This window comes from Anopheles moucheti, chromosome 2 (assembly GCF_943734755.1).
Source record: "Anopheles moucheti chromosome 2, idAnoMoucSN_F20_07, whole genome shotgun sequence".
Classification (NCBI taxonomy): domain Eukaryota; kingdom Metazoa; phylum Arthropoda; class Insecta; order Diptera; family Culicidae; genus Anopheles; species Anopheles moucheti.
The window spans coordinates 53,693,590-53,704,514 of record NC_069140.1 but is presented as its reverse complement, the minus strand read 5'-3'; the positions used below and the strand labels follow the sequence as shown (position 1 = coordinate 53,704,514).

Sequence of the window (10,925 nt, the reverse complement as noted above, 5' to 3'; positions counted from 1 at the left end):
CTAAACCCGATTACGTATTAGGGTAAACCGGTTTTGGGGGCGCCGGCTCGATTCCACCCACCGTGGCTGAGTCCGTTTTTCGCCGTTGTTGTGGGGAGTTCCGCATCGCGACGTGTCTCCATCATCGGATTTATCATCGCAAGTCGGCAACAGGCGCGGTGGAGAGTGTGCCAAGCCACCGCATCTCGATTCGTGCTAGTGGCGCACGCCAGCTGTTAGTTGGTGCGCGATCGTGAAACACTACGGACGGGTGTCGATCAGTGTCGGTCAGTTGGTTGGTGGAGTTGTGTTCGCCGCTGTGTACGGCCGGTGTGCGTGCGAAGCGTTCATTAACCAGTTGGTCCCGTTTGTGCCGGCCCGAACCATTGCAGGTGTGTTCCGTGAGCATTTTGATAAATGGTTAAGATCGTCCACGTTGTTGTTGCACTACCGTGCAATCGTGTTGGATCGTGATGTGGTGAGCTCGCGCGCGGACTGGACCCCCAGTGTGTTGCATCATTGGCATCGGCCGGGCATCCACTTTCTCTCCATGCCCTATGACACAAAAACCGACCGCTAGAGATTTCTCGCTTCGTTGACCACGTGGGAATCCGTTCCTGTGCGGCGTGCTGCAAAATCAATCCCGTTGCTTGCACCCACCCCCTCTCTCGCACCCCACAAGCGAAGATGAATTAATGAATCCCAGCGAAATGCAGCGTGCAGGTCGGATGATTCGGGCAGCATCTAGCTTTCGAACCACGCGGCCCAAATGCTAACGGTGAAGGCGAGTCACCGATACAGTTGGTTGCCACATAGCAGCGGACAAATGATACAATATGGCTGTGGCATCGGCGTAATGAGCACTTGTAACGCTACTAATGGGCGGTTAGATAATTATTTTTCGCCCAGTTGTTTACGAGTGTTCTTTTTTTTGTTTTGTTTTTGCTTTCTTTCGTTTCTGTGCAATCGCGATGCTCTCCGAAAGCATCATAACTCTTGTTACTGACTGACGCGTCGATCCGTGAATATGTGTAGACGCTTCTATGCGGTATGTGTATTCTATATCTGGGTTGGGATCGCTGCGGACGGTGTTGTACGATTGTGCACCACTAACAAACGCTGGCCACCATCTAATTGCAATGGACCGGCGTCCTCTCGCGCGCGAAAATATTTGATATTGCTTTGCCGTACACCTTTCGGCCGTGTATAGTTTGTTTTTAATGACTGACGTCAAATGTCTGGAAATGCAGGATCATTGCAACTCGCGCTCATTAAGAGAGCTCCTGTATAATAGCGCTGGAAGTTACTACACTGTCTATTGCACCATGCGTGCGCTGGCCCAGTGTCCTCGGGTTCAAGTTCGCCAGAAAGTGTCATTCATTTTGCTTTCTTCACCAACAACCGCTAAGGTTTTGCAGGGTGTTGGGCCGGTGCGAGTGGTGCTGTTTTTTATTGTAGCTGTTTTGAAGTGATTTGTTGTTTTTTTTTTATCATCACACACTCCACCCGAAGACCCTTCGTGGTCATACATGTTTTTTTTCTCATCTGTTTTTTATTATGCTTTCGGCTTTGTTTACACTAGTTCCGGTGCAAAAATGACCTTGGTAACAGCATTGAAACGGTGAGGTGGTGTAGCAATCAGGCAGAGTTTCAAAGTACGTTAATTGCTATAACTTAAAACAAATATTTTATACATTTTGTGCAGAATGTTGTTAGAGACAACGCACTCACACACTTTTACACAAGCATCGAAGTATCTTATTGTTAAGGTACATGTATGTTGGGTTAGGTTTTGAAAGGTGCTTTCGTGTACTCAACGGAAGCAGTTTGCAATTATGTACGTACAGGCAGTTCCCGAGATTCGCGGTACATGCGGATTCGAAGATACACGGTTTTTGGAAATTTTACAGCTGATTTTGGGCTTTTATAGCACAAAATCTAAGCCAAAGGGAGAGAAATTGGTCGAAAATACCTTCCTATGTCATATAAAATATTTATTTTTAATTTATTTTGTTGTACTCTTTCAAAAAGTCACCTTATTCGCTGAATAAATTAAGTGAAGAGAAAGAAGTGTACTTTGCAACTTTGGAGTATAAACGATGTTACTTCCGGATTCGACTTACGCGGTAATTTAAGATAGGCGATTTTTGCTCGGGTTATAGCGTATCTCGGGAACAGCCTGTACATTCTAATGATTTTAGTTACAAATGAAGGAATATGATAAATTTGAAACTTATTTTATAGTGATTTCTTTTGAATGGCCTAAGGCTTTATTCGCAGTCCCTATACAAATGGTGGTGTGGTATTATTATAGAGAGTTACTACAGTTTTATGATAATCATGAGACGTTCATGTATGCAGAACTTTCAGCTGCAATTAAATTTCCACGTTATAACTAACTGCAATTGAACTTTTAGGACTAATTTTAATGATTCTCTTACCACAATGTTAAGAGACAATGTGTTAACGTTACGCGTCAATAAGAGTTTTCACCTCTGCATCGACTTGGCGCCATGATGATGCAATTAAATCTGAATTGGACTAGAAAATGTGTCCCCATTTCTGTTACCCATATCAGTGCTGGGATGCGAGTGCGAGGATGGGAAATATATTCCACACGCGACCCACCCTTAGTGACAACATTCTAGCTTGGATTCTTTTCTTCCGCTAGCTTTATGCATAAATCATGCATCGCACCGCTCACCGAGGCACATCGGATTTTCCCCGCATTTTATTTACGCTCATTACACGCCAACTTTCATTCACTTTTCCCATCGTTAGCTTCGCTCGCTCATTGTTTGGCCGGGTTTTGTTTTTTCTTCACTCCCACCCACTTAGACGATTTGTGCTCGGTTCCGTTCCTGGAGCGGCCGAACACAAACGGCACTTTAGCACAGTTTGGTGGCCGCCAGCTTTAAGAGACGCCGGGCGAGAAAGCTGAAAGCGAACCAGGCCACTGCTAGCACTTTTTCGGCGTGGGATCGGATAAAGGAGATCTTAAACCCCGATTGGGACGTACTAATTGGACGGATATAGGTCGATGTCGGTGGCACCTTCCCTGGCCGAAAAAGCTTCTCCAACATGGCCACCGTCAAATCTGCCACCCAGCGACCGTTGAACGAGAAGGCGGAAGAGGGATTGGAACTGCCATCGCGAATAGTTAAACCACCGCCCTTGCCGTCTATTCCTGAGGTGCAACAGTTGACTGGACCGCGTGAAAATCGTGACCAACTCCGCCATTGCTTCGTACCAGCCGATACGAACGGTTGTCTTGGGTTGCATCTCAGTCGCACTCCCTGGGATCCGTATCCGTGGGTGAGCGGTGTCGTAGAAGGGTCCTGTGCGGATACGGCCGGCGTACGGATCGGTGACTGTGTGCTCGAAGCGAACGGAGAGGATCTGCTCGGCCTGAAGGTGATCGACATCGCCAAACGGGTCCGTGGTCGAAAAATTTCCCACACGAATCCTGCCGGCGTTGGATTGTTGCTGTGGAATTCGGGCTTTGAGAAAAATGTACGTACAAGGGTGGCAGGAAGAAGCCGCACTCAACTGCAACTCATCTCATGAATGTTTCCTTCCCTTTGACAGAACCTTAACCCACAGTCATTGTCACGATTTGCCAATTGTCTGCAAGGCATTACCGGGCTGCTCGAGTGTCCAATCTGTTTGGAGATCATACGACCACCTTCGTGGCAATGTAACCATGGGCATCTGATCTGCTCTGGCTGTCGCTCCAGGACAACCAAGTGTCCGATATGTCGGGAAGTGCTGGGCCGTGGTCGATGCATCGTAGCGGACAAGCTGTTCCATTATCTGGTGCAAACCTTGGGCCGTGAAGGTGAGCTAACTTAAACCGATATCTTCGGGATCTGTTCAGAATTGCTCAATTAAATCAAACCAAGAAGTAATATAGCAGAAATTAACTATGTTTAATATGCTAAGTACCAAGCTAAGATTAGTTAATCAGCCACATCCTCACTTGTTGCATCGATAGGGTTAAGTCTCATATCAAAATCAGACCTAAGGTCTCTATAACAAATCCACCATCATTTGAGACCCTTCGAACTGTTCGAACTTCGAACTGTTCTACAAAGTTACGATCGTTCGACTGGTCCAGTAGAAGTTTTTAATTTCTATTGTTTTGTTTTTATACGAAACTACTACATTACACTAATCAATTATCCAATGCTTTTTCCCAAAATACACAACCACTCGTACCAGGAGCAGACCAGCATCAGTACACGGCATTGGATCCGAAATCACAGGACGCAGCACACAACCAGCAGCATCGTCAAGCAAACATCTCCGGACGGCTTCCGCTGGTGCGCCGGGAGCACCAACATCGTCCATCGCAGCACCGACCACAGCCAGCGCATCAGTTCACGCACAAGCACGCATTCAAATTGAAAGCAAACATCGGCCCTAATGACACACCGGCATCAGTACTTCCATCCCAGGTGACGACAGCAGCGTCCAGCGTACCGGTCACGTACCACTGCCCTTCCGGTCAGCCTTGTGCGCGGATGAAAAAACAACATGACATCCTGATTCACCTACAAAAAGCACACCAAACCAGCGTTGTGCAGTACTACGTCACGGCAGACGACACGGTGGACGTCACGCTGGTCGATGGCGGCAATTCGTTGGCCTGCGTGGTCTTACTGCCGACCCAACCGTTCAAGGGCAATCACATGTTCTTCGTGACAAAGTTTCGCCGCCTGGAGGAACCGAACGATACGCTCTGCTGGATGTGGCACTTGGGCGAGGAACACGAGAGTGGCCAGTTCCAGGTGCAGCTGTTTCCCATCGCAACAGATGATCGGCTGCCGGTGACGGGTGGGTCCTGGCAGGGAAAACCGGTTCCGCTCGTGTGGAGTTGTCAGGAGATTCTCCGGAGCAGACAGTATTTCCGAATAAATCAGGACATTCGTCGAATGCGCGTTTGCGTACGTGTGTACGAGACCCATGGCTCCATCAATGCGTAAAGCGATGGAAGCACCCAAAACTCTAGAGACCACTTTTCCGCTGAAAAGACTGACCATTTCTGGTTTACCAAAAGGATGACAATACCGTAATAAGATCATTACCATTCGCTTACAAGTACAAACGTAGTATCCTGATCAGGTCGTATACAAGACGGTGCATTTGTGAACGTTACATGACAATGAAAGGGAAAACTGGTGAACTACTAGAAATGAAAGTGTTTCGAAGTGTGAACTTTACAATAAAGTTAATAAACTGATATGAGTGAGAAAACTCTGCATTAAAAAGCTGAATTTTCCATTTACAATGTGTGTTGCCTGGAGTATCTTTAAAAGCATTTAAAAACATTTTAGCAGCATGTAACCGGTTAACCATTAGTTTGTTTGTATTAAAATATTTTTCTCTTATTCTATCATTCAAATTTTATCTTCAATCAAACAACTAATCGAGAATTTGTTCCACACCCGGCGTGTTACCAGTTCTCCTATTTAACCGACCGTTTGAAAACTTTCCACGAATTGAAGTTCGACTTTCGAACGAATCTACATCAATTTGAGTGAAATATTTCATAAAGAGTGAAATGTTTCACATTTAAAATTTCCCATCGTAAGTTCGGTTACACGCACTGTTCGGTTTGATTCACGTATTTGAACAAATGATCGGATTAGTAAATTACAAAGTAGTTTTACTCTTGAATTGAAAGTAATGAATATTTATCAATAAGAATTAAACTATTTAAAAATAATACCACATTATAAAAGCTAAAAAATTACTGACCAAAATTGCACAAACGTTTCAAAACTTCGAAAGACTCACGCGTTTTGTTCAACTATTTCATGTACTCCAAGCTGTAGAATGTAACGAGCTGCAGACATGAACATTTATTTCTGGCTTAACATATTTCATATAACGCATGTTCGTGAAAGAAAAAGAAAGGAAAACTCTTGATAGATGCACAATCACACAGAAGAAACACATGGCAACTCAAAGATCTGCAATCCGTTTGATGGAGGCTTTGAGCAAGATTTCCGTATCGGGGCTAAAGGTAGCCCGTATGCAAACGCCCGTATAGAAGACGCCCGACTTCGTATTGACCAGATCGTTCCACGATTTGTCCACCATCGAGTACACCTCGGAACGGGAGATGAGCTCCTTGCCAAGAATATGGTCGAACCCTTCCTTACGGATAATGACCTCCAGCGCATAGTTTTTGCTTTGTTCCGTGCTGCCCTCCAGCAATGCGGACAGAAAGATGTCACCAACGGTGCTGTGGAATGGTAAGCGAGACCAAAACGGCAAACCGATTAATTTATAACAATCATCAAGGCACCGCGTGGGACACCGTACCTTGTGTCGGAGATTAGCTTTAACCAAAATTTATGTCCATCCAGCAGCAACAGCAGACAGGCATTATCGACGGGCGTTCTCGGTGGGAGCGATATTTCGGCCGAGGCCGTGCCGAACGATATGACCGGCGTACGATGATGCACGGTTACATGTTCTTGTAGTTCTGGCGCTACACAAAGAAAGAGCGGAGCTTAGCAAATCGGGAAAGAGGAACGCTGCTCAAAACGGATGACTTACCGGCAATTAAATCACTACAGTATTCGCCACAGGGGCAATGGTATGACATCTGTGCCGGACGCACCGGCACGGTCAGATGGATACCGTTCTCCGGAATGCTGCTCAAACTCTCCACCGAAACGTTGCACGACATCGACGAGGTCGGTCGACGGATGGTAAGACTGTTGTACGACCCGGACAGCTCCGGTGCCAATCGGTTCGCCGACGGACAACGAAGCACCGACACTGAGTTATCACGCCTGCAACGAGTACGAACACTGCTCAGCGGAGAAGTTTGGGCGCAGGAAGCTGGAAAGCATTCGCTTACCTGAATATCTCGCTCGATGACAGCGACAACGACTTCGCCTTCGAGCCCTGCAGATCGCCCACCACATCCGGTGGCTGTGTGTGCGGGCTGTGGTGCTTGCTGAGGTTGTCCACCGAGCTGGCCTTGCCCATAATGCGCGCGAGGAACTTGTGCGTGTGCGAGTGTATTGGCCGTCCGGTGGCCACCAGATGGCTGTCACTGCCGTACGGGCTCTTCTTTCTGTCGCACGAGGTGGCCCGCTTCGGTTGCCGGGTGCATCGCGCCCCGAACAGACGTTCGCGCAGCTTGCCATCCGTGCCCTCGCGCAGATTGAACGCCTCCGTGATGGATTGATAGACCTGCTCCGCTAGCAGCGAGCGACCGACCGTGTACCGTTCGCGGCAGATGGCACAGCGGTCCGCACGCACACGGCACCGGGAACACACCAGATGCCCGTTCTGGCACTGAAACACGGGCGGCGGGATCGTGTCGAAGCAGACGGGACACTCGAGCGCGGCGACGATCGTCTGCATGCTTGCCGTGAGCCGTTCGAGATTGATCGGCATCGGGCCGCAGCATAGCGACTCCGGATTGCAGGCCGGTTCCATCCCGGTGCTCCACAGCAGCAGCGTCACAATGTCCGCCTTGGAGCGGACCATACCGGCCACCTCTGCGATGCGCATTCCAAGGACATCTTCGTTGTTAACCTACGGTGTAGAAGGTGAGCGCTTCCGTTTATTAATCCCGCATCAAGCCACCGCCACAACTTCCACTCCTTTACCTCCAACACGCAGTCGCCAACCTTCAACCCGGTCACCTCGGCCGGTGAGTCTGCATCCACACCGCTCACCTGATGGTGGTCCCACAGAACGCACCAGAGAAAGAGAGAAACACGATCATAACGTAAACAATCATCAAGTCAAATGAGTATGGTGTGGAGTTCCTATCGCTGCGGGTTCAAAGAAGATCGCCTTGAAACAGACTCGCGGATGCCTGGTTCGGCGGAATAACCCGACAGATCCGCAGACTGTGGCGGATAGATCTCGTGCCCCAGCCAGCATCGCGTTCGCGAGCAGGTGAAGGTCGTCGGAGGCTTGAATGAGCGATCATCTCCGAGGGTCACCTTCGCAAGATTACGGAAGAGACCGAAGAGACATTCTGGGAGAGGCGTTTAGGCATCAGGAATAACGGATGCAATTAGCGGTAATAAAATCCGTCACATTCACCAAGATATTGTCCACGATTTGCTTCGTGACCATTGCAGTCACGCAGACTACAAGACTTTCACTTCGCACTTCTCCAGTCATCTTAAATTCATACATTATTCTGCCACCATCGAAACGGTGGGCATTTTGATTGGAAACTCCAACGTTAAGTAATGTCATCCCCCTCACATGGAGACCACAACCTACCCAAGGATACGGATCCCATTTGCTGCGGGTTAGATGAAATCCGCAGGATCCGTCGGTCTGTTTCGGTATGTGCAATATCCGGACGGATGGATCGTAATGATCGTCGGTCGACGTAGCAATTGGTTCCGCTTCGCCCACCGCCGTAATGGTGGTGGTCACCGTTGTCGCCGGTGTGGGGTTCACGGTTGGTGGAGCGACCTGTGTTTCCACCATGTTCACTGGAGTAAAAAACCGCACGTAACTCGCTATAAACCACAAAACCCTAAATTCACTAATTTCTCACATTAGCCCAACATTGCACTGAGCGCGAACGCCACCAACTGTAGCGCGCACCGATCGGATGGCTGTTTCGAAGGAGACTGTGCGCGCAGGTTGCAATGTAGCACCAGACCCGAACGTTACGCGAATCGTTTCGTGTCCCCTTCTCCGAAGTTCCCAGCGCGGAACAATGTGCGCGAGTGCCGTTGACGAACGTGGTCGAAGATCACGCTCCACGCTAACCGGTTTGGGGACGATCTGCGTCTGTCACCTTCGCGAACCTCCGGAAGATCTTGGCCGCGACGTAATGGAAGCTGCAACCACCATGACCCTGAATCCATCGGCTAATAACACACATTTGTCGAGGCGCACTTCCGCTTAAGCCGATCGCCGAATCCAGTGAGTTCGTCTCCCACTACCTCGCACTGGAACTAGCGGTGTGGGTCAGTGTGCGACCGCAGGAACCTTCGAATTTTGGAACCGCTTTTCAAACCGTCCACGTAGCGGGGCATCGTGACACATGCACATCGTCAAGTCCGTTTCACAAGTCACGCATACCTTGCGGTGCAATTAGTGTGCTGGCGAGTTCTTCGCACAGCAACAGTGCTCCACAAACGTTTCTGCTTACATGCTGGTCGGCAGAGCAATGCTCGGCCAGTTGAAATATTTCCTACGGAAGTGCATGGATGCGATCGAGCCGACGTAAGGGTGGGTTGAGTGTGTGCTCGATCGTTACATAAAAACGGACGGTTGTCTTACTTTGCCGGTGAGAGTTAAATATCGCGTTGGATTTGGAAAAACGAAGCGGTAAAGAGACGGGTTAGTTTTGTGTCTAGGCAGCTAGGACGTTCACGAGCATAATGCGAAGGGTGTTTAATATGTTCGATTACGCGTTAAACTCAAGATTTGACATATAGCTCAACAGCTTCAATAGCAAGGGTTTGTCTTCTGTTGGAAAAACGGTGCGATCTTCACGCGTTTCTCGAGACCGAAGCAGATGGGAAGTCCCGAGCTGGATGGGAATTTCGTCTGAGGTTTGGAGAGCTACCACCTACAACTGGTGCAATGTCGAGAATAGACATCATAAAGGACTAAAGGAATGATGCACCGTCCTGTTGGAACACATTGGTGCTCATCTCCTTAAAGACTTCCGAGGCTGGAAGTAACATCTTTCTCCCAGATTTCAGCATTGTATGAGCGATGAATTTGACGAGGCTTTACCAAGGACATCAAGAAGTGATAGTGCCCCGTCCAAACCTTCACGGACGAGCTAGTGACGTTCCAATTGGAATCGAAATCGTGAGTCTAGTTGGAGCCAGTCAGTCCAGTTTCTCGTCTAAGAGAGGATCATCATGGTTCGATTTGTGCAAATTGTCTGGATACCTTGGAAAGAAATGCAACTGATTGAATGTAGACCTGATGTGATTGCATGAAAGATACTGTGATCCCGATAGTTATGGAGCGCATCAAGTTCCTCGATGAGACCACGACAGTTGGCAGTTAGAATGGCAGGTCCCTTATGCCTCCTATCCCGAGCGGTTCCAAGCGGTAAAATTCTATCCTCGTTGTGGCTCTGCTGGAATCCGACATATTGGGAAGGCGATGTGTACGATGAGATGCTGGAAGTACCGGGAAGTGGAAGGAAAAATCACCGAATGGCCAACCCTAAAACCCGTTCTGTCTACAGGAGATGTTGAAAGCTGTTGGATTTTTGCCAAGCCTCCAACGGTTCACCCCTTCAACATTTGTTGAGTCCCGCACAGGTCAGGATATGTGGATACCGAAGCCTGCAAGCCGCTACTGTTGGGGATGGACATGCTAGTTGGGGTTGATATACTGATCCTCTCACGGGACCTTTAAAGTAGGCCATGAGGCATGTGCTTTTGGGCATGGCTCCAGCCGAATAGCAAAAACATGTGAATTCTTGTGACTGTGTACCACCTCCTCAGTCACGAACGGCCAACGCAACATTGGGGATAAGCGCGGGCCAGTGATTTCTTCTCATGGACCAGTTATCCGGAGTCTCAGACAGAAAACAGAACTATAACCTTCATTTTAATGCGGGTAAGTGCGAAGAATCAACACAGAAGTTTGTTGCATAGTTAGTGTTTAAACATTGCATACCTTACGGCGCATTGCATTGCAAGTTGGTTGCAAAGTTAGTGTATATACATTGCATACCTTACGGCGCAGTACCAGGAGCTACCTCTTCCGTGGATGCTCTCTTGGTACTATACATTCGGAAACTGGTAGTTTGCGAACAAATTTTTCTCGAATAAGGGGAAAGTTAGTGTTTAAACATTGCATACCTTTCGGCGATTTTCGAGCAAAATTGCTGTACTAGGTGCTACCTCTTCCGTGGATGCTTTCCTGGTATCTGAAAATAGTATTCTGAAAATAGCTGGTTTATATGGAATTTCGTA

The 10,925-nt window shown here is 48.3% G+C and overlaps 2 protein-coding genes across 3 annotated transcripts; one reads left to right on the top strand and one right to left on the bottom strand.

Annotated features, from left to right (window-relative positions):
* Positions 1–82: 82 nt before the first annotated feature.
* Positions 83–5,213, top strand: LOC128299485 (uncharacterized). 2 transcript variants are annotated; one of them, XM_053035469.1, is made up of 4 exons: positions 83–371; positions 2,818–3,492; positions 3,568–3,817; positions 4,207–5,213. In XM_053035469.1, exons 2-4 carry the CDS (start codon positions 3,061–3,063, stop codon positions 4,962–4,964), a joined length of 1,440 nt encoding a protein of 479 aa, XP_052891429.1. In that variant the 5' UTR covers positions 83–371; positions 2,818–3,060; the 3' UTR covers positions 4,965–5,213. The 2 variants fall into 2 exon arrangements, with proteins under 2 accessions (XP_052891429.1, XP_052891428.1); XM_053035468.1 differs by having other exon boundaries at positions 86–371; positions 4,201–5,213.
* Positions 5,214–5,946: 733 nt separating this feature from the next.
* LOC128299480 (uncharacterized) lies at positions 5,947–8,457 on the bottom strand. Its single transcript, XM_053035464.1, has 6 exons — positions 8,245–8,457; positions 7,614–7,682; positions 6,854–7,539; positions 6,547–6,785; positions 6,310–6,478; positions 5,947–6,229 (listed from the first exon to the last, which is right to left on the bottom strand). Exons 1-6 carry the CDS (start codon positions 8,455–8,457, stop codon positions 5,947–5,949), a joined length of 1,659 nt encoding a protein of 552 aa, XP_052891424.1.
* Positions 8,458–10,925: the final 2,468 nt, after the last annotated feature.

What these genes read in the sequence shown, in the direction of transcription:
- LOC128299485 (XM_053035468.1), top strand. Translation starts at nt 3,061, where the DNA reads ATGGCCACCGTCAAATCTGCCACCCAGCGACCGTTGAACGAGAAGGCG. An exon ending in ATTCGGGCTTTGAGAAAAAT is followed by an intron (nt 3,493 to 3,567) that starts GTACGTACAAGG and finishes TCCCTTTGACAG; the next exon opens with AACCTTAACCCACAGTCATT. An exon ending in GCAAACCTTGGGCCGTGAAG is followed by an intron (nt 3,818 to 4,200) that starts GTGAGCTAACTT and finishes CACTCGTACCAG; the next exon opens with GAGCAGACCAGCATCAGTAC.
- LOC128299480 (XM_053035464.1), bottom strand. Translation starts at nt 8,457, where the DNA reads ATGGTGGAAACACAGGTCGCTCCACCAACCGTGAACCCCACACCGGCG. An exon ending in TCATCGAGCGAGATATTCAG is followed by an intron (nt 6,786 to 6,853) that starts GTAAGCGAATGC and finishes TACTCGTTGCAG; the next exon opens with GCGTGATAACTCAGTGTCGG. An exon ending in AAGCTAATCTCCGACACAAG is followed by an intron (nt 6,230 to 6,309) that starts GTACGGTGTCCC and finishes ACCATTCCACAG; the next exon opens with CACCGTTGGTGACATCTTTC.